Consider the following 25,624-nt stretch of genomic DNA (forward strand, 5'->3'; position numbering starts at 1 on the left):
CGCGACCCAAGAAACCGCACTACCTCGCATATCCCTTGATAAGGCGTCTGGACGCATGGGCTCGCTGCTTCAAGTCAGGCTAATCCAACTAGGATATCCTACACTTTGATGGATCGATCCTCAGGCTGACTAGTAGCCTAGGAGTCTAAAACCATGATGCATGGCCGATAGTGACCTTATTACTATCAACTCTCTGTTTTCACCATCGCGAAACCGGCCAACTTCTTACCCGGTTGTCAAAAACTATAGCCGATGGTTCAACCTCAATACCAAGCACGAGGCACCCTACCCACAAAGACGCTCAGACCCTGCCCGGTGGGGACCTTGACGCGTTATTTTTGGCGGTTCCGAGTTCCGACTCTATTATCTAGACGCGACGAATTGGTTAATCTGTGGCAGCCATACCCGCTGCACCGCATAGTATAGGATATAAAGACCCAAGAGCTCGTCTATTCACCAGCTGGAAAACAACTATTCCTCCAAATATCCGTAATGTCCACCCAAACCAAACTCAACATCTTCATAACCGGTGCAACTGGTGCAGCATTCCCTTCTCAAAAAAAAATCCTTGACCCTCTGAAATAATCCATTCTGTGCAGGATACATAGGAGGCTCAGTCCTCTCCCGGCTTCTCATACACCCCTCTTTCACTTCGGGCTCCTTCCAAATCTCCGCCCTCGTCCGGACGGCGGAGAAGGGTGAGAAGCTTAAGGGATTGGGTGTTCGACCTGTTGTTGGGTCGTATGATGATTTGGATGTGCTTGAAAGGGAGGCGGGGGATGCGGATGTTGTGTTTTCTTTGGTGAGTGAATGTGGGGTTTCGCTCTCGGCCTTGAATTTGGGAGACTGATCGTGAACTTGAAGGCGGATGCGGATGCATTGCCTGGTGCGAAAGCTATTCTTGAGGGGTTGAAAAAGAGGTATGAGAGGACTGGTAGGGTGTCGAAGTTGATACATACGGTGAGTTCTTTCCGTTCATTCTTTGGTTCATTGCAGCTGATCCTTAGTATTTGTGACATAGTCCGGCGCAGGTTCGTAAGATTGTATTTTATTATCGTGCCGAGTCTACATAATTTTGCAACGAAGCTTTCGTAATGGACGACGCGAGAGGTTTACACGGGGACCATCTCATTTACAGCGACCTCCGAGACGCGGACGCCATCAATGCTCTACCGGACAATAAATTCCATAGGCACGTTGACGTGCCTATTATCAAGGCGGATGAGGAGGGGTATCTGAGGTCGTATATCATTGCTCCTGGTACGCCCTCCCTTTTTTTCTTTTCTTCCCTTCTGCCCTTGTGGCCCTTCGGAGTCTGCGTCAGGGATAAATGGTGCTAAGTAATTTGTTGGGACAGGGAATATATTCGGCACCCCCTCTGGTCCACTCGTCGACCTGGGAATCCAGAATTTACATTCTATCCTGATTCCGATCTTTTTCAAGGTCGGGATTGCTAGAAAACAAGGGGGGTATATTGGGTTGGGGAAAAATGTTTCGCCGGCTGCTGATGTTGAGGACAGTAAGTCCCTCTGCTTTCTTCCCCTCATTTATCCTACCTACTACTTAATTATTGATAACCCACTCCAAACACAGCCGCGGACCTCTACTTAATCCTCTTCAACGCCCTCCTCGCTAACCCTTCCAGCCTCGCACACGGCCGCGAGGGAATCTACTTCGTCGAAAATGCCGAATATACGGGGTACGAGCTCGCTAAAGCTACTTCCGATGCACTCGTTGAGTTGGGTATTGGTGCGACGAGGGAGGCGACAGCGTTTACTAATGACGAGCTGGAGTTGTATTTTGGGGTACGTTGATTCCTTAGGTAGAAATAATTTGTGTTAGGTTGGGTTCTAACCTTGAACTCACTAGAAAAATTGGTCATTCTTTTCGTCGAATGTCCGCCCACGGGCTGATCGTGCCCGTGCGCTTGGGTGGAGGCCTGTGAAGGGGAAGGAGGCGTTGTTGGCTAGTGTGAAGCCTGAGATTGAGGGTTTGATTGGAAAAGTGACGCGTAAATAGTCCTTCTGTGATTTTGCGGTGCCGGAAATGGTGTATGAATATTTCTGAAGACGATATTGGTGTATTGATACTTATTCTCAAATGAGGTTGCTTTCCCTGTTGGTCCAAAATCTGGGCTTTTTACAAGGATTAACAACCTTGAGACAGGTTTCGCTCCATCTTCTGCGCCACTTCAACCAAGGTCTACTGTTGAGGTTAAAGAGTATAATCTGGGGAGGCTCCCATCTCGTTGACCTGTCGCCATTTATTTCCTATGCGAAGCAAGTTCAAGGTATCTGAAAAGTGTAAAATATATGTAATGTACTCCCGATTTTTTTCCATGCAATAAAGACCATTATTAGGGCTGCGACGTTAGAATTTAAATCCACCAGTTAGTCCCATAATATCCTTGGGATCAACTGTGTTTAATCTGCTTCAGCCGAGTAATATTAGATCCAAACAACAACTCCTTCGGCGGATCATCAAGAGCAAGATTCGGATGATGGATATCGTCCCATCGGCTCTGTCCTTGAGAGACAGCAGAGGCCTGAATGGTGTTTGACATCTTCCACAATAAATCGTGAAAGTACTCCGCGTCTGCCAAGTTAGCAAAAGTGATAAGAGGGTTGGCAGGCGTAACGTGGCGGTTTTGGGAGTGCGGGTAGGCAGAGGGCGTTTCGAAATCAAAAGCGCCAATGAATGGCTGGACGCCAAGTATGAGTGCGATGATGGAGCGGTTGTCCGTGTGGGCTTGTAGATAGGTGAGATTGATTTGTCTTTGAATTTCGTCGATGATGGGGAGGGTGTACTTTGCAATCGGTATCATATTCAAAAAACCCCGGATTTTCTGTTTTATGTTATTATGAAGGAAGTAAGTATTATTCAACTTGGTGAATACGTACGTGGAGGTGATATCAATAGTTGCCAAAAGGTCGGGGAACGTACGAACGCCGACGTTACTTGCGAGCGCTGGAATATCTAGGAATGGTTGATAAACGGCCGGTTGGAATCCTCCGTCGTAGAACATGACTATCAGCCACGCCGCCTTGAAGGACTCGGTCAGGACGCATTCGTGGGATGTTTATAAATGTCAGACTAACCTGATCAACGCCTGTCTGAACATAGTCCGCAACAATTTGAGCTTTACGATCGGTGTTATACAAACTGAAATCCGCCAAAGCTTGTGAGATCTCGTCAGAGGGAGCGTAAGTAATCATTCCACCCTAAGGTAACCAATATTAGCCGAAAGAAGCCGTTAGGCATAATAAACCAACAAACCCAGACTGCACCCAAGGGACGAGCATACATCGTCACTCTGCTGATGATTCCAAAATTATTCAGTCCTCCTTTCAGGCCGAAGAGAATCTCTGGGTGGTTAGCGTCACTGACGGTAACGAACGTCCCATTTGGCAGGACTAGGTCAAAGGAAACAACATTGTCGATTCCTAGGCCGTATTGGTCCGCGATCCAGCTGTACCCGCCTCCGAGAATAAGACCAACACCTGAAAAAAATCAGAACTACTGATGAATACAGATATGAAAATTCCTACCAACGCCGGGCACGCGGCCGCCTGCGACTGTTACGTTGTATGGCTCTAAGCTAGCGTAAATCTCATGCCATTTGCAACCGGCTCCTAAAGACACCGTTCCAGAGGCTTCATTGTAAACAACTGAGGTGAAGCTTGCCATTGATATCTGAACGCCCGGCGGCCCGTCGTCGAGCTAAATCCCTGATTGGTGGCATGTCCGCCGCTTCTGACCTACACAGGTTGTCAGTATTAAAAGCAATCATTCCGGTTGAGAATGGACCCGAACTGACGGCGAAAGGTGCACGGATGTCGTCGCGTCCAATTATTTTGATCTGGCAATCTAAGTATCAGCTTCAATATAAAAGTAGGTAGAACAACTCAACGACTGCCGAGAGATCTTCAACAGAGGACGGGTTGACGGCGGAAGTCGAGTTTTGCTCGGCGGAAGCTTGGAAGTGAGCGATGTCCTCCGCGTATGTTTTCGTTCCTAGGAAAGAAGTTGTGAACAATGATAATTGGGAAAGATAGGACACTTACCGGGGTAGAACACCTTTCCAGGTAAGGCAGCATCGATTAACGTGCAAGCTCTGAAGCATCGGATGTTTGACCGCCCGGTGAAACCCAAGAAACCAACCAGGAGAGAAAGGATAGGTTGGAGAATGAATTCCTCATGCTATTGCTGAATGAGGGTTTCACAGTTGAATGTCCACTTGAAGCCAACGTAAAATATCCCCAACGTTCCGCACTATATACGCTGCGGTGTTCTAGGCATCGACACATTGAAAGAAGACCATGGCGATTGTGCATCAGTATGACGGATACCTTTGAAAAAGACTAGCAATAGTTCAAGATTGAAGACCATGATGCATGGCCAATGGTGACCTTAATAGTATCTCCCTGTTCAGACCGTCGTAACAACGTCGTAAAACCGACCAACTTCTTGTCAAATCCTATAGCTGATGGTGACCTTAATCTCGACCTCAACACCAAGTATGAGGCATGCCAGTGCTGCCTACAGGCGCTCAGACCCTGCCCGTTGGGGACCTTGACGTTGCCTTGACGCGTCATTTTTTTGGTGGTTCCTGACTTTAGTGGTTTATCTCTGGCCGTCATACGCACCATGTAATTTAGCATATAAAGACTCAAGAGCTCGTTTCACCACCAGCTTCCAAGGGGGGAGCAGGATTTGAATCTGCCATATGGGGTCGGTTGGTTAGTCCAGCCGGCAGGCTGTTAAATTTTTTTATTTAAAGTACCAATTTCGGGTAATCTATGGGTTGGATGAGCTCACTGCGCTCTCTGAGGTGTTCTGCAAGCTGTCCCCACTTACCAAGTGCAGTACTTCCTATGCTTTTCACACTTGTGATCTAAGAAGCCTGGTATATGATATAGATTGAGGACAATATTTGAGATGATAAAACTGTTTTCTGTCCACATTGTAATTGAGGTGAGAGTGATGCAGTTGAGGCAGAGGACAAAAGCAGAGTAATTATCTGTGGGCAAAAAGGCTGTGAGACATTGTGGGTAGGTCATTTTCTTTTTGTGTCATTTCAGCGTGACCACTGACTATGCAGTACGACTTTTCATGGGTTGGACTGCCAGTGGGTCTTGGTATCAATGACTGGGTTTGTGACCCATGTAAGAGCATGAAGAAAAGTAGAGGAAGGGGCTGCAAACGAAGGATAAGACGGCTGCCGACATCCCAAAACACATTACCTATTTATAGATTTACCTCTATATGGAAGGTTGTTCCCACACCTGGTTGGTTAGTCCGGCCATATTGGCCTTATCAAAAAAATCAACATGATATATTAAATTAAAATTGTGCTCCCCCCTTGCCAGCTTCGGCCTTGAACTTGTTACAAGTTGATAAGCTGATCGTTGAACTTTGCGGATGCATTGCCTAGTGCGAAAGCTATTCTTAAGGTGTTGAAAAAGAGGAATGAGAGGACTGGTAGGGTGGCGAAGTTGATACATACGGTGAGTTGTTTTCCGTTCATTGCATTGTCGGAGGGAATCCACTTCCGTTCTGTTTCGCTATGACGACTGAAACAAACAATCAGAGGATCACTTCGACCACCATCTAAATCTCTACATTGCAACCGTGGGGTCACCATGCCCCACTCGTCGCTCCTCCCGCCGCCGTCCCCAACCCTCTCCTCGCACAACTTCGTCGTCCGCGACGCCCCAGACAGCGATGCCGACACCGCTTCCCAGCGCTCCATCTCCCTCTCATCTCCTCCTGCATCTCCTCGCAACTCTACCTCCGATCCGCGACAGTCCTTCGCCAGCGTCAGCGACCCACGACAGTCCTTCGCCAGCGCAAGCGACCCCCGCCAGTCCTTCGCAAGCAGCAACCCGCGTCAGTCCTTCGCAACCAGCGCCAGCTCGGGTTCTTACTCCCGTGCAGCGTACACCGACGAGCTAGACCCATTCGCGCCTCGTGAGACACCCGACACTTCAGCTGCCCCGTCTATATACGACGAACCTTCCTCTTACTACAAACCTGACGCGTCGGTGCTCCCGACCTACCCGCCACCCCACCGAGACGATAGCATCTCCATATCCTCCTTCGCCTCAGGCTCTTCGAGGAAGACAAGGCCGGAATCCCTGCTAGTCACGCCACTCCCTGGGAAATTGGTTCTGGGAATCGCGTTGGTGGATTTCAATCATCTGGTATTTCCCCCCATTTCCTTTGTGCGTTCTATCTTTGTATTGTATTTAACCCAGGGAGCGGATTTGTTTAGGTCGGCCCACGGATTGAGTACTCGCGAGGGGAGATTTTCGATGATGAAGAGGTGGCGAAGATCTTGCCGTTCCTTGCTTTGCCCGATGGGGCTCATATGGTGTGTACACTTTTACCTTTCTCGCCTTCATACCAATCTGAAGAACAATTGATGATAGAGCACGGAGGACTACTCCTACTTCCACCTCGTCCAGCCCGGTCCAAGCCCCACAACTATATTCGGAATCTCGTAAGAGCCCAAATTCACCTCCAGAGTCCCAGGACGGGAATGACACGCCGTTATCACACAGATGTAACCAGCAAATAGCTGCTAGCAGTCTTCTTGTCAAAGGCCCGGACGTTACGCGGTCGACAGTACAAAAAGCTGTAGTTGTTCTAGCTTCGAAACCTGTTTTTGGACCCATACGGTTGGTTATCTCCCAGCTATCAGTTTGTGGTACTATGTGAGCTGATAATGTGTGGGGATGTAGGGAAAAACTCCGAGTAGTGACTACCGCGCTTTTCGAACAGAGGTGAGAGATGACGTTGATCCGTTCAGACGTTGGGATGAACATCGATGTAGAGATTTCACAGACGCGAGTATTCTTGATGATTTTGGATCTTCTTTGGAGGTGTCTCTTCGGGGACAGTTGACGGAGAGTGGGTTGTACATGGGTAAGCGTTCTTGAATCATGTGTGTTTAAAATCGTTCAGTAACATTCCACGTGTAGGAACGAGTCTCCGCGAGCTGGTGCATACGTTCCGCCAACGAACCCTCGTCCTAGTAAAAGCACTCATGCTGCAAAAAAGGGTTTGTACCCCCTCCCATCTCTCCTTTTTTTACCATCTAATCATCCGTACACAGATTATGTTTTACGGATACCCCGTAGAGCGGCTATGCACCTACCAATACTCCCTCGTCTCGCTCCTCCCGGGGCTGCTCCAAACACTAGACGACTCTGGCTCGCCCCCACTCGCCTCTCGTGCGCCTACGCTGTCCAAACCATCGTCGTTACGGACGTCGGATCGGAAGAGTATGATGGCGTTTATGGGGCTTCCTTTAGATATTTTTGGGAAGGTGCGTTGTTTTTCATGAATAAAATGTGGGTTTTAATGATGATGATGTTGGTGGATAGGACGCGTTCTTCCAGCCTTATCTCCCGTTGCAACAGCTTGATATGATCAAGCAAACCCCCAGCTGGCTGTGTGGGTGTACGAATTCTATTGTGACGCATCAGAAGGAGATTGATTTGTTGGTTAATGTATGTCCCTTTCCATCTTCCTTACACCTTTATCCTTCTCAGCTTTCCACTTTCCCTCCTTCCTTCCTTCCTTCCTTCCTTCCTTCCTTCCTTCTTTCTCTCTCCTCCTTGTCTATTTTCTTCCTTCTGTTTCCTTCCACCTTCCACCCTCCCTATCGCCTTTTCCTTCTCTTCTTTCCGCCCTTCGTCTTTTTCGTCCATGCCCTCCTTCTTTCCTTTCTTTCTTGCTTCCTCTCTTCTCCGTATCCTTATCCCGCCACAACGTTACTCACCCAACCGGCACCACAGACAGAAACAGGCGTCTTCGAATTCCGAGATCCAAAGCTGGAAAGGTCGGCAGGGCTGACGGCGGCTGATAGGAAGTGGATGGATGATATTGTGACGGATGTGAATGAGGGGTGGAGTGAGGAGGGTGCGAGGTGGTTGCCTACTATACAGTGGGTTGTCTTTTTCTTCTTCTTTCGATGTAACTGATGCGTTTGGGCAGGTTCAAAGGCAGTGATGATTATCTCCGGACGAAGGTTTTTCCTTTTTCTCTCTCTCAAATATTAGTGGGGGACTGATGAATGAATGATAGTTCGAGGAATACATCGCTGCTGCGCTTGCTACCGTGAAATACCGTGATTTTGTGGCCAAGGGCGAGGGAGGTGGGGTGTTGATCACTGGTGGATCTGGTACGTCCTTTCTTCCGTTTTCTTTTTTCGTGGAGATGCTGATTGGATGGATTACAGGGGGAGACCCAAATTCGATGGATGATTTTAACCCGCTTTGGATATCCGAGTTTAAGACTACGAATGCGTATGATGTTTGGGAGCGGACGACGGATTCGCTTTTGTTTGATATTGTTGAGCCTAGGTGACTTGTTTTTCTGTTCTTTTCTCTATTCTTTGCACCCCCCCTTCTCCCTTCCCTCCCTCCCTTTCTTTCTTCATCCTCTTTTCTCCTTTCATCCATCCTCCCTCCCACCTTCATTCTCTCCTCCCCCTCCATCCCTCAAATCATAATCTAACCGTCTCTTTACACAGACATCCATGCAACGAAAAACCATCCGTAGTAGCCGACATTGGACTCCAACTAAAAGAGGGCATTCAAGACCTCAAACTTGACCAGCAGCTCGCGCCTGCAAGAGAAGTTGTGGCGCGGACGTTGACCGTGGGCTCTAACAATTTCTTCAAAGCTGTCGAGGGGGTCAAAGGGAGGTGGGCTCAGAGGTCTTCGTCTTCGGGTGCTTCTTCTGTCACGAGCTCGGGAACGTCGTCTGTAGGCTCCTCGTCTGTGAACAGCGATGGTGTGTCTGGGTATAGTACGCCCGTTGAAGTGTCCAAGTCGGATTTGGTGGATGATGGGAAGACGGCGACTCAGGCGAGCTTTATGCGTCCGTTTTCGTTTGCTGGGTTGACTTTGGGTGCGGGTGCTGGGGAGGGACAAGGGCAAGGGCAAGGAACGGCAGAAACGAGGACAGCTCCACCGACACCGAGTACGGCAACACCGCTCAAAGCGAACGTGGCAGCATGGAGTGCCGGGATTGGTTCGTTTCTCTCTACGAGGGCGCCTAGATTTTCTATATCTTCGGCTGGGGCGACTTCTTCGAGGGGGGAGAGTTCGTCTGCGCCTCCTTTGTCTTCACACCAACCGCAACAGGAGGGGGTAGGTGTGGGGTTGGGAGGGGCGTTGAGCAGGGAGCAGAGCCGGACGATGCGAAGTGTTACTCCCCCTGTTGCTGGAAGGATGGTCCCACCTCTGGGCAGTGTTAATGGCGTTGGGGTTGAAGTGGCGGAGGTGGGGAGGAGGAAGGGTGCGGCAAGTGATGATGGACATGGGGAGGAGGAGGTCGTTGCTGGTTATGCGCTCTAACCTTGGGAGGACAGCGATACACGAGCTTGAGGAAGGACATTGAAGTTGCGCATGCTGCTGGATGATATGCATATGTATATTATATCCTTACAATTTTTGCCTGGCTGGCTGGGTTGTATTAATGTTTGTGAACCGTTCATGCATGCCCTTTTCTGTGCAGACCGCTTGACTGGATATCAATCAATGTAACCTGAAATCGCGCGAAGACTGTTATTCTTTCTCGTTGTTTTTGGATGAATTTTCAGGTAATTAGGCTCGCACAAGTAATCTAGATGTATCAAGCACCTTGGAGTGTTGATGTTGTCCTCCTACAGTATTCGTTACTAGTAGTAGCAACGCTTAGGAACGGCTCAAAATTTGACGACTAGTGAGCCTCATTAGTAGCACTGCGAGGAATTGAACCCGAACCGCGTGAAGGATCATAAATGTTTTTATCAAGCTTGAGTGTTCCGCTACACTTTAGTGCTATTTTGTCTGTTCTAAGTAATACCTAGTGTCATAGACCAAAATTTTGCCGAATTAGTCTCCAATCAGGTAAGAGATCGCGTCGCCATTTCTGTAAGTAAACGAAACTAAAAGTACATACTCTGCAAGCACCCTGGGGCGCTCAAATGTGGCAATTACGCGGAGATACAAATCGGCGACCCAGAGTACACTGTCGGACAGTCCTCATAACACCTCCATGTCGGCGGCCATAGGACGGAGTCACTCACGATGACGCAGTTCCGAAGTAACGGTGGCTCGTCTCAACCGATGTAGAGTAAGCCCTGCCCATGGCAAATCGGGAGTTTGGTTTGAATGAACCTGGATATCTCCTTCCTATCCACGGACCCCTGCACCTGAACGTGGACGCCTTGCAGGTTGGCGTAGACGGGGCGATCTAGAGCATAGTCTAAACGTTCCCAATCAGTGGAATGGGCGTCCAGTTCGCCCATGTCGGAAAGGGAAATTTCCAGGATAACTCTCTCCATGTGAAGAGAATTAAGAGACTCGATTATGTATGGGGCCCAGGATGAGGAGCTGGAAGTCACCAAGTCTGCATGGTTGATGAAGTTTGATAGGGTCACAGTGCGTAGGCCGGTGAGAAGAGAGAGAACGACACATTTAGGATTTGTGGTGGTACGCGATGATGGAGATGACGTCGATTCTACCTCAGGTTCAGGTTCAATGGGCATATATGAATAGGTTATAGGCTCCTGAAATCCCATCGTGATGGCCTCCAGACGGGGCCCAAGGATCGCCATGTATTGTCGGAGAGCTTTAGAATCTGCATCCCTAATAGAAGTCAGTCCCAGAGTTTTGATACGATGTGGTTGGTCATGGGACAGTATCCAGGAAAGGATTGGATGAATTTGTGTAGAAAGGAGTTTCAGTTTCTTTAATGACGGCGGTAACCTATGTCTTGCACCAGCAGACTGAGAACTCGTCCAGGAGACTTGACTCAAGGCAAGGGATTCAAGGAGAGGAAAAGAGGAAATTAATGTTACAACCTCCGAGAGTTCCACAAATGTCATGTTTCCGAGATATAGTTCGGTGAGAGTATTGAAGGTCGAGACGAAATTCTTTCTGGAGTTAGAGTGGAGAGCTGACCAATCGACATTTTCGACTTGGAGGAAAGACACATCTGCGAGGAAGCCAAGGAATGGCACGAGCCGACGAAGCCATCGAGGATCTGGGGGTGGGGAGGGTACCAATTCCAACTTTTGGACAGATGGTGGAATAGTGGACATGGAGTGCATAATGAGAGAAGCGAACTCGTCCGCGTTGCGGCTGTCAAGACATATCTCTTGAAATACATGTGGCCGACTAATTGTGAGCCACGTTCGGCATACGAGGCCACAGCGAATCATTGTTGCCATATCGTCTTGCAAGTACTGAATTATGTGTCCTGAGAGCTCCATAGGCAGGCTACGCTCCTGGTGCTATCGATGCGGTGAGGCACCAGTGAGTCAAAGGTGGCTCGAAAGGAGAGCACGCTCACCATCGCAGGTTTTACTCGCCGACCATTATTGCCAGTAATTGTCTTCGCGCTTTTCTTCATCCAGCGCCAGAGGGATGGGGGATGTTCATGAGCCATAGTTGAAAAGATAGCTGGGCTACGTGCTGGGAAGGAGGGATCGAATCAAAATTGAACTGTCTACCCATCGAACTTCACTGATATGATTGCGCAGGGTGACAACCTGTGACGCCACCATTTAGCACTTTTCAGGCAATGTTTTCATGTAATTTACCGTAACTAGGTATTTGGAACGTCCCTGGTTGGATGCGGAACGTGCGGGAAGTCGGTAAGTTGCCGACTACCCCGCCAACCTGCTATAGGCTGCTATGTGAACGGTGAACAACCTTGAACAAATCCGTTGAGAACAAGACGAGGGGGCTTAAAAATTCATGGTCATGGGTAACGGGACAAGGCGACACACAAAAAAACAGCACCAGCACCGCCGCTTGAGACAGGAAACATCACCCACCTTGAGTCGGCGACCTTGTACCGCCGCCACTCACCCTGCTCTCCATCATTTTCATACATCACCCTTGGCGAGGGCGAAAGCACCGGAATGACTGAGTCCATCATACTCGCTCTGGGCGTTTGGCCTCAATGAAGAGCGAGAATAGTTTGGGCTCTCTTCAAGGGATGACGACTCCGAGCATCTAAGCTCATAGAAGTCAAGTTAGATCTTATATGGGAATTTTTGTTCCAACCGTTCACAACTCCCACCTCTCGCACACAGTTGGAAATAATTTAGAAATTGAATTCCAAGCATAAGCGTGTTTCGAAAGTCTTGGTCATGTAGTTGGGTTCCAAAAGGAAACCGAGATCAGACAAACCACGGGCACTTGGGACAACAACAGAGGCACATGCTGCGCGAACTGTCGAGAAGGGAGGATATCTGTCGCCACGACGAGCTGTAAGCTACCAAAGCCAAACTCCGACGTAGTCCATCGCGTGCTCACCTGCATGATTCCTCGTCACATCCATTCTATTCCATAATCATCCGTCCGTCATGATGGTCGTCGACTGAGCCAGGCAGATTTGCAGGTAGAATTCTGCCAAAAACCGTCTTCAGCAACTTGTCGTCCTCAGAAGGTTGGCAATAGTCACGCGACTTGTGGACAAGGAAATGTTATAAACACCACTAAAGTAGCTACTGAAAGAGCGGGGCTATGAGGAAGCAGACAAGAGTAGGGCGCAACATGGACTCACCTATACTTACTACCCGCCTATCAGCATCTACTTTTTTGTCTTCTTACTCTCCACGAACAAGACGCGCTGCTTAACTGAAAATACATTTAGATTGATATCACCAGAGACGAAGAGACCATACCTTTCGGGTCGTACTTCACAGCGGATAACCTGGGACCTTGTCGAAGACGTTGGGTGGTGTAGAAAAAGCCAGTTTGCGCCGTTGAAATCATACGAACGATTAGCGTTCTGTGCGACGTCAATGTACACCCGTTTCTGAGGAACTACCGTCTCACCTGGCTTTGTTTTTGGCCGCCATCGTGGCTCGTCGAAAACCCGGAAAATGAACTTGAAAGGTTTTCGACAACAAACGTAAACAAGTTTGTGAAGCCGGCCCTTCCAACTTTGTTTCAACCAAGTTCCAACTTGCCTTTATGCCCTTGCGCGTTATCACGTTGAATTCGCCATCTTGCCAACATCTTGCTAGCTTCTAGCAGAATGGAGGATACCCACTACTTTGCGGCGCACTTGTGGATGGCCGGCCGAAAATCAAAACAGTAGCGTTGAGGCCATCCGTGTTGAGCAACTTAATTTCTCCAAATTTTCTCACACAAATTACTGAACAGCAGACATCTCTCCACGTCTCTTGAGAGATGTTGAGATCCCCATACCCGATATTTAACGCCGCCGCTGCGCTCTGTGGGAGATCTCGCCCCCCATAAATGACGAGCGCCTTCAGGCGCCTTCCCCATGATTATCTTAGAGATTGAGTGTCCTGCTAGGTCCAGGCCAATTGTAGAGCCCCATCCAGTTGATGACATTCCCAAGCCAATAAATGAGAGGTGCGCTTACCTCGGACAAATCTTTTTAGGTGAGCCCGCCGATTAATTATGACTTTTGGTTTGGCGAAGGAATTTTAACGAGGCCCAATGCTTAGAGATTCACATTCGCTCAAATTTAGCCATGGCTCATGTCGAACTCTGAGTAGCTATCATGCGGTGCCGCCCGTCAAGCCCGAACGCGACCCCCTTACAAATAGTTCAACGTAACTAGCACGGGGAGATTTGTGAATCGAAACCCAATACGGAAACGGAAGATTGTTCTCAAGCCAGTTTAAAATTGCATGTCGCCGTCTTAATGAATTGAAGGGTCAACTTAGAGCGGCGTCTGACCAATGACGCCATGACGTCTATGTATATATGTATGGCTTCCAGGGAGGGTAGCCCTGCAGATCCGATCTCCAAAGCAATGAGCGAGTAATCGAAGGGCCGCAGTGAAGATCTACATACTATACCTTACTGGCAGGATACGCGCATAATTGTCCTTTTCGTCGATTTTAAACTTCAACATCATATCGTGCAGCCTAGAAAATTTTCGATAGTCTAATAAACGCAGTTTTACATGCCCTCAAAAACTTTGAGAATTTTTGGAAGTTGTGTTGTAACCTCGGAACGTTGCCGACGTGAGGTCACTGAGGGATGTCAGTCAATGTGACATATTGTGCGCTTCAAGTTCATGAATCCCATCAAACCTATGCAAGCAGTATTTTATATACTAACTAAACATGCGTGAATTCTTTTTGAAAGAGCAGGAGCGAGTGAATGACACAAAAAGTGAAATCCGCATATCCTAATCCATATACACATCGCAACCACCAATAGTAATGGTCGTGCCAATTCCAATGGTTAATTACACGTGTGGAGGGAAGAAAGACAGTTATAATGGAACCTTTGTAAGCATTTGAATTGGAGGTTTTGAAGATTTAGCAAGGCGAATGGAGAGCGAAAACATTTCTATAGCCTAATTAGATTGCATGAGTCTTGAGTACAAGAGTAGGATGGAAGTAATCAAGCGAACATCTAGGTGCTTGTGTGGGATATCTACTTACTTCAGAATGCCCCGCCTCAATGGACGCAGAGAATGCGTCGAGCGTCACACAGCGGTAGCCTTGCACGTATCAACGCGGTAAATCCATCCCTATTCACTGACCCCTTCACCTCGAAGCGGACACACCGCAATCCCTCATACGCGCTCCCATTCAACGCTATATCCAATCCTTTCCAATGAATAGCATGTCCGTCTAGTTCTCCAGACCTAGACAGAGATTTAATTACGAAAACAACGGTCTCTAACAAGGAGGGATTGACAGTCCTGAGCATTTGTAGGGCCGCAGTAGCTGAACTCGAGCCAGCACTTCCGTCAAGAAAATTGGTGATTTCAAAGCTGCGCACGCGGAGAGAGAGGAGGCCTGATAGGCCGGGGCATTCGTCGGGCGCTTCGTTGTGGATGGCGTCGCAGTAGACGTTCCTGTCAAAGCCCACTTTGAGGTCTTGTAAGCGGCATCCGAGAACTTTGAAGTAAGAGCCGATCATTAATCTATCTTCCATGCGAATTGAGTCGATGTCGAGAGAGGTGAGAGGATGTGGGGGGTCATGTGATATGAGCCAGGCCATTATAGGACGGATAGAGGTTGAATGAAGGATGAGCGAGCGGAGGGGAGCGTGGAGGCGGTGGAGGATATCCGGTATGATGGAAATATCCTGGACACAAGGAGCCGACTGCCAGTTGATTTGAATGAGGGCCAATGACTCGAGAAGGTGAAATGACGATGCGAGGGTTGTAACTTCACCGAGACAATAACAAGTTTCCAAAAATTCAAGAAACACTTTCTCGGGCCCATTCTTGAACTTCTCCTTGTCGGCTAATGGTTCAAGCCATGATGGACACTGATCATGCATAAGTTGAGTAAACGGCAGTCACTGAGTCAATGCAAAAACTTGACATTACCTGATCATGTTGAGTTGTCCCATCTGCCTGGGTTCAGGACCACCAACCAGGACTGACACATGCATGTTGATGGCCTTGCCAAGTCCATCAACAAGCGGTCCAAGGACACTTGGCAGAGAATTGATACAGCTGATGAAAAATCAATAAGAAACATTAGTGATTGAAGATCTTGAGAATGCACTGCTGAGCATCTTCAGGGCTCATCACGCCCGTCTCAAACTCCACTTTGCGATCTTTCGCCCTCTTCTTGGCGGCTTCGTGCACTTCGCTAGCCTTCAAGTTCCACTCCCCTTGTTCCCTTCGCCTAACTTAGCGAAAGAGGCCTTTTGAAATTCATTACAAGCTGTGGCACGAAGGCCTTCACACTTGCCACTAGCCTTGAATTCCGCATTGAATTTGGACTTCAGGGCGTCAAAATTATCCTTCCCCCACAGTTGCCACCCTGCTGCACGCTTCCCAGGGCCATCATTGGTGCCGAGCAACCTTTTGAGCAAGAGGCTGACGGGATCGTCATTCGCCTTCTTTGAAATCTGTAACTTTTTGACTTTCTTGCTTTGATAATCGTACCAGTTGTATAACGTCTATTGGAGTGGGTTAGATAACACATTGGCATGAAAAACGAACACTTACAGTCTGCATCCGCTTTATGACATCTTTTTTGAGCTGCACTTGCTCATCTGTAAGAACTTCGAAACTGTCGGGGCCGGCAGAGATGGGAAGTGGCTTGTAAAGATGTGATTGTGTGATGGGGATCGACCAATGAAACTTGGCGAACCAAAGATTGACACTTCAGTCACCCATTTTAGGGTACCTCTCAGGTATATGAATTCTTGGATTTAAGGGTACCTCAATGGTGCCCATTCCAGAGTGGTATGTGAGCACCATACCAATACCATGGTACCATGGAATGGAAAACTCATACCATATCCCACTCATACCAATACCAAGGTACCATACCATACCATGTCATGTTATATGCGGTTACCACTTCAGTCACCCATTTTAGGGTACCTCTCAGGTATATGAATTCTTGGATTTAAGGGTACCTCAATGGTACCCATTCCAGAGTGGTATGTGAGCACCATACCAATACCATGGTACCATGGAATGGAAAACTCATACCATATCCCACTCATACCAATACCAAGGTACCATACCATACCATGTCATGTTATACCATACCAGATGGTATGATACCATCATACCAAAGCTGTCACTGGGTGTCTGGGGTCCTTTTCCAAAATAAATAAATAAATTCTGCAGGCTGCAATACTGGTTCATTGGGTACCATTTTTGTGGGGTGGTTCTCCATGTTTTTCTTGAGATATTGAGCTACAAATTGAGGCTAGATAGTCCAAACCATCTATTGAAAATGAATTTAAATAGGCTTTATCCCAGCTTTCTCATGCATCCAAAGCCATTTAATGATACATATCTTTCCCAGTCCTTTTGATTTCAACAAATATTCATCCAAATCAAACAATACCACATCTATTGGGATGAAGTGGTCATTGAGAAGCAAAGAAAAGTGGAAAGGTTCTTCAGGTTTTTTCTAAGATTTCCAACTCCAAGTGGAGGCTAGATAGTCAACTCCAACCTTTGGAAATCGGTTCAATTGAGGGTTTTTTCATTTCTAAAAAGCCATTAATATGAATCCTCCCAATAATAGGCAAAATATATTTTGCCCAGTAGGGCCAATCAGGCAGTCCTACCTACTTACATAGCATGTACATATAGTATGGCCAACAACACCATATAATCTCAATTTTCTTAAAAACTACATATGATGGAATCAGGTATTGTTGTCCTGAGTGTTTGGTTCTTTGTCATAATATTTGGTCCAATTTATTGAAGCTGAGTGAATCTGTCCAATCCAAAGTCTTGTTAATTGGAAATGGAATCAAGTCTTGTTGTCCTAAGAGTCTTCATTATCAAAATATCATAATGGTGTTGTAATCCCATGTTGCATTCTCATACCATACCATACCATACCATGGTATTGCACCCTCATGCCATACCATGCACCCTCATACCATACCATGCACCCTCATACCATACCATGCACCCTCTCATACCATACCATGGTATTGCACCCCCATACCATACCATGCACCCTCATACCATACCATGCACCCTCATACCATACCATGCACCCTCATACCATACCATGCACCATACCACACCATACCACACCATACCATGCACCCTCATACCATACCATGGTATCAGGAACCATAATCTATTTTTATTCAAGCAGAGGAAGTCAGAAAACCCTCATTTCGAAGTTTGTTTACATATATTTACCAATAGCTTTGACCAAAGTGATGCTAAAATTTTGTAGTGTCCGCTTTGATGATTTCCTAATTGGGCCATTTCCTAATTGGGAAAAGCGTTACACTTTTTTCTGCCACACCTAATGTCAGGCACAGTGTGCAGTTGGGTTGGGAACTGTTTCCCACGCTCTTTGGACCACTGGAGTTAGTGGCTAGCTAAGTGTTGTCACTGTTAATGACGATGTCCGCACTATTTCCTAATTGGGCCATTTCCTAATTGGGAAAAGCGTTACACTTTTTTCTGCCATATCTAATGTCAGGCACACTGCGCATTTAGGTCAGGAACTATTTCCCACGCTCTTTGGGCCACTGGAGTTACTATGTTTGTTCAGGTGTTTGAAACTTTTTCACCGCTGTGCGATTTCTGCCTCACCACTTCATTGAATTCTTTAAATTTTTAACAAGCCAATAATCTTTTTTTTCTTCTATATGAATATCTACTTTTTTTTGGTATAAATGTGTTGTGTTCGCTGTCGGAGGCGTTCCGGTGCTCAGGGTTCAGATATATCAGGAGATTGAAACTCGTGTCACACTAGGTAACAAGGAATTTGGCTGATGGATGATGTGCGAATGTCACGCAAATGTCACGTTTTTCGAGCTGTTTTGCGAGCAAAATTTGGTATTTTGCCCTTCCTCCCGAGAGCACTTCATCTCCCCCTCTAGAAATTTGTAGGTAGACTTTCAAATACAATTTAAATGTACTTGGAAAGTTTCAGAATAAACAGTCTAGCCGATCCAAAGGGATCTGAGAAAACATTCCAATACTTTTGTTTGGTTGGTGTAATGAAAAGCACAAAGTCATGCCTCCAGAGCACAAATCTTCGAATCTCCCTCTGAAATTTTGGAATAGTAAATCTCATGCATAAATACATCTTCCCTGAAATTTACAAGATCCTAAGGTAAGCGGAAGGCAAGATAATGTGCAGTTTCAAACTCCTGATGGGTTTCAAACTCCTGAACAAACATAGTAGTGGCTAACTTGGTGTTGTCACTGTTCAGGACAATGTCCGCATTATTTCCCAATTGGGCCATTTCCTAATTAGGAAAAGCGTTACACTTTTTTCTGCCACACCTAATGTCAGGCACAGTGCACATTTCGCTTGAGAACTGTTTCCCACGCTCTTTGGGCCACTGGAGTTAGTGGCTAGCTTAGTGTTGTCATTGTTTATGACAATGTTCGCATATTTCCTAATTGGGAAAGTCATTACATAATATCAGTTTGGTTTGCACTGTCCGCTTTTTCACTACAAAAGTTACTAGTGTGCGCTTTTTTCATTACAAAAGTTTGTAGTGTCCGCTTTTTGGACAACAAATATTTGTAGTCTTTGCCTTTGTCATTACAAAGATTTTTGTAGTGTCCGCTTTTTTGATTACAATGTTAATGTTTTAGCTATATGACACTGCTGAAAAATGTTTTAGTCATGTCACACTTCACACTGCTGAAAAATCTTTTGACCATGTCACACTGCTCGAAAATCTTTTAGCCATATCACATAGGCAAGAAATTTCCTGCCAGTGTCATGGAGTATCTGGGGTCCTAGTTTCAAAACAAAACTTCGAAAATTTCTGACCATTCAAACTTTTAACTTCTGGATTTATGTTTTCTACAAAATTTATCATAAAAATAAATTTGTCAAAAAAGTTCAGAACAACTGAAACCAAGCTACAAGTACAATAGATCAGAAAATGATTAGTGACTTCAACAAAAAAAAAAGAGAAAAAAAGCTATTACTTCAACAACTTCTTGTGAGACTTCTGAGCCTTCTTCTTTCCTTTCCCTGTGTGTTCTTCTTCAGGACTAGATGTTCGCCGTGCTTTCAATGTTCCACCTCTTTCCACCCAAGTCTTCAGATCCTCCATTATAGATTTTGTCTGGTCTCGAACACCCCAAATTCATTTAGTACTCTATAACAATAAACTCCCTGAAAGGAGGAAGGTCTGCAGGCCAGTTCCCAGTACTGAGCATTTCTCGAGCCTTGGCGATAGCGGCTGTACATTCCTGATACCGACCCCAAGCAAATCGAAGGCCTGGTGCAGAACAGTTTGTGAAGGTAGCATTAATACTGAGCTCTTGGATAAGACGCTTTCTCAAGGCGGGAGTTATCATTTTGCCCATGGGCCAGTGATTCTTAGAAGAGCCTTGTGCTGAGATAAGATGAGAATCAGCACAAGACCTGCCTGGACGATGAGAAGACCGTGACACACAGGAGTGTGGAAAGTGCAATCTGATGCACTAACAAGATGCATGAACACCTAAACAACACACACACACACACACACTAACACCTTAAACACTTATCACCACAGGTATGTGCTTGGTGCTTCGAGTTTGGGTTCGTACGGTAAATAGAATTACCACACTTTTTTTGTTAGAACTTAGGTAAAAGTTCGGGGAAACAATTTTGCATATTTTATATCACTTGTCTAATTCTAGTAGGCCTTTTGGAACAAATGGTATTGTTTTTATGTGTGAGCACAAGTATAGAATTCGAAACTCAATAGTCTTCGAGGGAAAAAGGCTTTTATTGGGACTACCTCAGTGTTCTGGGATTGTGTTCTAACTGTATAAAGAGAAATGACAAGGAAATTGTGCTTTGTAGACTTTTATAACTCCCTTGAGCTTTTATTATGCCTCTGATTCAATCCAAACTAGTCTTAAAGACTCTTCAAGCATGCTCACTTGGATTCCTCGGTAATAGTAGAGAGCTCTCTTACTAATTGACAAGACAACATTACAAAAGCTTACTGATCCCCACTTAACATGCTGGTTCTGGGCACACGTTACTTATGTCTGTGAAGAAAATGTCCTTTAATTGATTACACACTTATCCACTACCTCAGGTGCTACTGGGAGTGCGACAGCTGGTCAATGCGGGGGATAATTCCTTTCGTTTCAGCCTGCGCGCATCCTCTTTTTATACTATTCTATGTTTTCTATTTATATTTACACATCTGTGCATCGTCCGAGAGGTCGGACAAATTAATATTGGTTCTTAGTAAAGGTTTGAAGTGGCTCAGTTGTGTGTGGCACAACTGAGCTGACTTCTAGTGTTTGCTCTATTGTGGCAACGTGACACATTAGTATTGATGCATACGCAGGAATCGCTGTAAACAGTTTTCACGATCAGTTCAGCCGAGGCAAACAGTCCGCTTAGTGATTTTCTCTCCATTATTAGATACTATGTATGGGTCTCGGACCACACAGCAAATCATTCATATTTTATCTCTTGGGAGGAGGCTCTGGAATATTCTTCGAGGCTGAACACTCCTGGTTCAATGATGCCATGATGCGCGATGCATTGATGTGCGTGATGTGTATCACCACATGACTTCTTTGATCATGCTTCATAGCACGTGACTAGTTGGCTTCTTGCATCGGGAACGCATCGGGTTATATGCTTGCACATTGCTCATCAAATTACATTGTTTAATCCATGTTAGAAATAAACCCTGGTTTGGTGTAAGCTCCAACACCCTGTGCTGAGGTGTGTTTACTCTAGAACACCTTTATAGCAAACTATTTCATGGTAGTGTAGTCTTTTTAATAGGCTTCGAGTATATTGAAGTGGCCTGATCACATGCCGACCGCAATTCCTACTGCCTTAAGATGCGCACATGTCTTGGATGAAGATGTTAATTGACTAGATTGGGCTGTATCTAATGATCCTTGTGATCAAAGCAATTGTATTTACTTATAGTAGGTTTTATTAGAGAAAATGCGTAAATTCACAATTTTACAGGTGTATTCTTACACTCCATATCATTGGACAGCTTTTCTCAATGTTTCAATATCTCTAGCTTCTGATCAGCACTTGGATGACTGCCTTGAGCCTTAACAAAGGTGGCCAATTCGGCTCTTGATTGTTCAATGTTTGAATCTAGCAATATCTGACTTTACTCACTGGGCTTCCTGAATTTTGATACTGCTGTTTACCCATCCACTTAATCCCGGCTTGACCTTGCCTTCCTGTTCTTTAGTCATAAGTTTTAGCCAAATGCCCTTTTCAGTCTTGGCTGATTGAATGATTTTACAGCTGGCCTTTGTAAGGGAAAACTTGGTTCTTACCTTCCTTGACCTTGACGTAAGAGATGTCCATGGTGGAAAGGTCCTTTGCCCAGTTCAAATTTGCCAATTTGATCTGTTGCTCCCATTCTTGAATCTGTTCCATACTTGCCAAGGCACTTAATTCTTCAAGAGCCTGGAAGCTCTCAGAGAGCCTGAGTTTCGCTCGCTTCCACTTCTTGCAAAGGCTACCCACTTGACTTTTATTAGCTTAACAGCAATGTAAAAGCAGTTGAACATAGATACCCATATCGATCATTTTTTTCTAGTTGTTATCCAGCATGTGAGCATCCAATACCTCCAATCTATGGGCCAAAGTCATTGTCCGGGTGGTGTGACCGACCTCATTGAGAACAGCCCACAAAGTCTCCAATATCTCTCCATCTATTTGACCTCGAAGGATAAAACTGACATCATTATCTTCAATCACATCCTGAAGGTGGCTCAAGTAGGGACCTCTTCGGGTCATGAAACCATGGCCATCTTTCAGCCAAACATTGTCCTCGGGTCGTGCCTGTTTCTGGTGTGCTGCTGTGAAATTGCCCTCAGCTACAAATCCTCAGGTATACTTCCAATTCTCTGGATCTTGGGGATTTTCATTCCAGTCATCAGGTAGATTGACTCCAGGCTGTGAGCAGGTCAGGCAAAAAAAGACCATCTCCCCCAGTCTTGGAGACCTTACCTTTGTGTCCAAATCCAAATGTAGCCAGTTCAGTAAGATTACGGTATTGTCTACCAACCCTGATCAACTCATGATACCAGTCAAATATTTGAGCTGGGATTATAGCTCCTTACTTGAACAACATACCAGAATGGAATTCGGAAATGCAAAGTTGGTGATTCTTCTTAATTTGGAGTAGTAGTGGGTGGCCGAGGTTTTGCACTCGAGATTTTCCAGCAGGTAGTCATCGAGGAGTTGAAAGGTAAATATGGTCTGGCAAGACTTGTAGGTGGATGGGTACAACCCAACACAAAACAACTGTATGTACTCAGCTGCTGCCCCTGAACATCCACAGAAGACGACTGGCAGGTGTTGCACACCCAAAGTATGGACAATGGTCATGACCTGGCCACCATTGTAAATAGTGTTTAAAGGTTCAGTCCATAGGACCGCAAAAAACCGGTGGACCGAACTGAACCGGACCATGGTCCGGTCTTTTTTTCGGTTGCAGTTGCCCCAATTTGGGGTTGGTCCGGTTGCCGGTTGCCTCATTTCGAAAATATATTAAAACCGTTCAAAGACCGGTTTTGATCGGTTGCAACCGGTTAAACGGTCACGTGCGTTACATACCCTTGTAACCACGTTTATTACCTTTTATTGGGTTTTTGTTTCATCAAAAACGGTTAAGAATTGAGAAAGATATAACCAAATCCATATTTTACCCGAGTCTCTATGAGATATAATTCGGTTTCAGTCATAGCTATGTCAAATATTCATTAAATCTCTTCAAAATTGGTAGAATGACGGGTATTTACATGCTTTACTATTTCATATAACCCATTTATTTTTTAGAGTAATAATAGTCAAGATACAAATGGTTTATATTGGTATAATAAATTATACGCAAAAAAACCGGTCTGGATCGGTCTGAACCGGCTCCATAGACCGAAATAGACCGGTCGTAGGTGGTTCGGTTCGGTTCCCTCAATATTTGGGTCGGTCCTAGACCGGTTGCGGTCCACGGTTGCGCGTTTTCGGGGCAAAAAACCGGACTGAACTGAACTTGCGAACACTAATTGTAAACCCTATCTGGTGGCTTTGGATTGGCCGAAGTGCTAGGAAGGTCTTCAAGATCAAACCATCTGTCTTCTTCAATGTCAATATCAGCATCCAAGTTTCTGGCTGATTGAGGGCACCATTCACCTTGGTGACCTAGGTTGATAACCAATCCTACTTTCCAGAGCCAGCTCTGTTCGTAAAAGATGCTGGTCCATCATTCAATCCAGTGGAATGGGTCTCAGCAGTGGGATGTCCAGCAGCAGTCTGTACAATACGCGGGGCCAGCAAAGCAATCCAGACATCACCAAGTTGCCTCCTTTTTGCAAATGGCACAAATGCAGATTGAAGCCTTCCTCTCCAAAAGCTCATGGAGGTATAGATTGTGTTTTGTCTGTTTCCAGACCCTCATATAATCATTGGATGACTGAACAAAGTTAATTAGCTCTTAGTATATGGACATATTGAATGTGAAATTTTACATTTCTGTGAGGTGGATTGTCAAGAGGAGGAGTGTATTCAATGTATACCAAAATCTTCATTTCCGGTTTCATTGTCTCTTTCCAGGTGGCTGCAGTTCTGCTTTTGTACAGGAGAAGAGGGCAGGGAGGATACAGTGGAGGAGGGAAAATACCTCCTTCCATTTTTTATAACAAGCCAGTTGAAGTGGGTAATACCAGTGGTGCTGTGGGACCTTCTTCCCATGGGTGATTATTCAAATGAGGGGGAAAGGAAAAGGAAAGTGTAGCCGTTGAATAGCAACTGCAAATATAAACAAGTGAATCTCATTTCCTGCTTGTTCAGCTTCTGTGGAGTTTATAAAAGAACTAGGACATAATTTGTGCTTGAGAAGGGTTCATTAGGATATATACAACCAGTAGATTTGTTTTTGTACTAATACTAGAACCAGTAGATGCATGTGCATAAATTTGAAAAGCTCAAGTTGCCAGCAAGACCATCCAGATAATAGCAAAGAACCAGTGCACCCAAAAGACCAAAAAGATTCAAACTACTGTACAAATGAAAGTCATGAGAAATACACAGATGGTAGTACAAAGATAAGACCTGTCAAGGTTAGCATACTTACTATTTGCACTTGGAAGTTCCACTCTTGGAAGTGGCCACCTTCTTAGCAGATCCAGCAGGCTTCTTTGATGTAGACAATTTCTTGGATGTGCTAGAAGTTGCTGCAGATGCATCCTTTGCTGCTCCTTTCTTCGGCTTAACCAATGATCCTCCATTCTGCACCCATGCAAGAAGCTCTGCAAAGTGATATGCCTTCAACTTCACCCCAAACAACTCTTCTGTCTCCATACAGTCCTCTTCATCACTCAACCACTTTACCATTTCTGGATACTCTGCTATATGAGGAAAAGTCTTGGTCCAAGTCGATTTTCCAATGAAGAGGTTCAGAATCTCTCCACTGACAGGCAGTCTAAGTCCAGCCAGCCAAGTCCCATCCTTCTGCATCTTCTTGAATTTCTTCTCAGCCTCAAGAAGAGCAAGGTAGCAAGTATAATGCTCCTGAAGTTTTAGAGCATTACCAGTATGGCGTAAGGCCACTGGAATCTCAAGGTTTAGACATATGAGTGACCACCACCATTTGTTGAAAGGATGGAGGTGTTTCAGCAGGCACAGTCTGCTGGTGGACATTTGGATGGAAAGGCGAAGGGCGCTGTGGGCAGTACTTTACCCTCCCCCATGAGTTCCGGCGGACTCCAGCGGACTCCCATAGAATGTCGGAATTCCATCCGGAGTCTGCCGGAATGGTAGGAATCTCAAATTCCAGTGGATTCCGCCGGATTCTGAATGGAATTCCAGTGGATTCTGCCGGATTCTGAATGGAATTCCAATGGATTCCACCGGAATCTGAATGGAATTCATGCCTATCATATTTATTGTAAGTCTAATGTAGTCAGCCAATTTATTATTATATTTTGTCCTATAATAACCTCACAAGTTTCTTCTTAGAACAGTTATATAGATTCAAATTCTCATATATTGAAGTGCTACACAAAGATTATTTTACTGTATTCTAAGTTGAAAGAAGGGGGGGAGGAGGGGGGCAGAAATAAATGGGGGTGGAGGAAGGAAGGGATGGGCAGGGATGGGGGAGGGAAAAGGGAGTAGGGACAGGGAAAAGGAAGGGGGAAGGGAGTAGGGACAGGGAAAAGG

The 25,624-nt window shown here is 45.8% G+C and overlaps 8 protein-coding genes across 8 annotated transcripts; 2 read left to right on the forward strand and 6 right to left on the reverse strand.

The window, feature by feature from the left end:
- Window positions 1-492: 492 nt before the first annotated feature.
- LACBIDRAFT_333595 (uncharacterized protein) lies at window positions 493-2,067 on the forward strand (the record flags this gene model as incomplete). The annotated part of the gene is made up of 9 exons (XM_001888228.1): window positions 493-538; window positions 600-802; window positions 865-960; window positions 1,022-1,031; window positions 1,087-1,260; window positions 1,358-1,519; window positions 1,594-1,805; window positions 1,870-1,971; window positions 2,020-2,067. The coding sequence occupies 9 exons, from the start codon at window positions 493-495 to the stop codon at window positions 2,065-2,067; spliced, it is 1,053 nt and encodes a 350-aa protein (XP_001888263.1).
- Window positions 2,068-2,413: 346 nt separating this feature from the next.
- LACBIDRAFT_333596 (uncharacterized protein) lies at window positions 2,414-4,595 on the reverse strand (the record flags this gene model as incomplete). Its single annotated transcript, XM_001888267.1, has 10 exons — window positions 2,414-2,701; window positions 2,808-2,845; window positions 2,944-3,043; window positions 3,099-3,221; window positions 3,277-3,500; window positions 3,549-3,632; window positions 3,670-3,758; window positions 3,906-4,014; window positions 4,065-4,200; window positions 4,461-4,595. The coding sequence occupies 10 exons, from the start codon at window positions 4,593-4,595 to the stop codon at window positions 2,414-2,416; spliced, it is 1,326 nt and encodes a 441-aa protein (XP_001888302.1).
- Window positions 4,596-6,167: 1,572 nt separating this feature from the next.
- LACBIDRAFT_254960 (uncharacterized protein) lies at window positions 6,168-8,567 on the forward strand (the record flags this gene model as incomplete). Its single annotated transcript, XM_001888229.1, has 14 exons — window positions 6,168-6,203; window positions 6,275-6,373; window positions 6,432-6,502; window positions 6,564-6,680; window positions 6,744-6,785; window positions 6,836-6,901; window positions 6,967-7,063; window positions 7,118-7,330; window positions 7,389-7,514; window positions 7,803-7,933; window positions 8,002-8,035; window positions 8,092-8,166; window positions 8,224-8,369; window positions 8,540-8,567. Coding segments are annotated over 14 exons (1,281 nt in total), but the record flags the coding sequence as incomplete, so codon positions are not given.
- Window positions 8,568-12,479: 3,912 nt separating this feature from the next.
- Window positions 12,480-12,917, reverse strand: LACBIDRAFT_312583 (mitochondrial 54S ribosomal protein YmL39). Its single transcript, XM_001888268.1, has 4 exons — window positions 12,846-12,917; window positions 12,692-12,798; window positions 12,571-12,644; window positions 12,480-12,514 (listed from the first exon to the last, which is right to left on the reverse strand). Exons 1-3 carry the CDS (start codon window positions 12,866-12,868, stop codon window positions 12,598-12,600), a joined length of 177 nt encoding a protein of 58 aa, XP_001888303.1. The 5' UTR covers window positions 12,869-12,917; the 3' UTR covers window positions 12,480-12,514; window positions 12,571-12,597.
- Window positions 12,918-14,353: 1,436 nt separating this feature from the next.
- On the reverse strand, window positions 14,354-16,306 carry LACBIDRAFT_333599 (uncharacterized protein; the record flags this gene model as incomplete). Its single annotated transcript, XM_001888269.1, has 7 exons — window positions 14,354-14,408; window positions 14,563-15,275; window positions 15,384-15,465; window positions 15,518-15,644; window positions 15,701-15,917; window positions 15,967-16,101; window positions 16,259-16,306. 7 exons carry the CDS (start codon window positions 16,304-16,306, stop codon window positions 14,354-14,356), a joined length of 1,377 nt encoding a protein of 458 aa, XP_001888304.1.
- Window positions 16,307-23,154: 6,848 nt separating this feature from the next.
- On the reverse strand, window positions 23,155-23,563 carry LACBIDRAFT_312587 (uncharacterized protein; the record flags this gene model as incomplete). Its single annotated transcript, XM_001888270.1, has 1 exon — window positions 23,155-23,563. One exon carries the CDS (start codon window positions 23,561-23,563, stop codon window positions 23,396-23,398), a length of 168 nt encoding a protein of 55 aa, XP_001888305.1. The 3' UTR covers window positions 23,155-23,395.
- A 190-nt stretch (window positions 23,564-23,753) lies between these two features.
- Window positions 23,754-24,093, reverse strand: LACBIDRAFT_312588 (uncharacterized protein; the record flags this gene model as incomplete). Its single annotated transcript, XM_001888271.1, has 2 exons — window positions 23,754-23,876; window positions 23,932-24,093. The coding sequence occupies 2 exons, from the start codon at window positions 24,091-24,093 to the stop codon at window positions 23,754-23,756; spliced, it is 285 nt and encodes a 94-aa protein (XP_001888306.1).
- Window positions 24,094-24,349: 256 nt separating this feature from the next.
- Window positions 24,350-25,102, reverse strand: LACBIDRAFT_333601 (uncharacterized protein; the record flags this gene model as incomplete). The annotated part of the gene is made up of 2 exons (XM_001888272.1): window positions 24,350-24,461; window positions 24,537-25,102. The coding sequence occupies 2 exons, from the start codon at window positions 25,100-25,102 to the stop codon at window positions 24,350-24,352; spliced, it is 678 nt and encodes a 225-aa protein (XP_001888307.1).
- Window positions 25,103-25,624: the final 522 nt, after the last annotated feature.

Source organism: Laccaria bicolor, genomic scaffold (assembly GCF_000143565.1).
Source record: "Laccaria bicolor S238N-H82 LACBIscaffold_53 genomic scaffold, whole genome shotgun sequence".
Lineage (NCBI taxonomy): Eukaryota > Fungi > Basidiomycota > Agaricomycetes > Agaricales > Hydnangiaceae > Laccaria > Laccaria bicolor.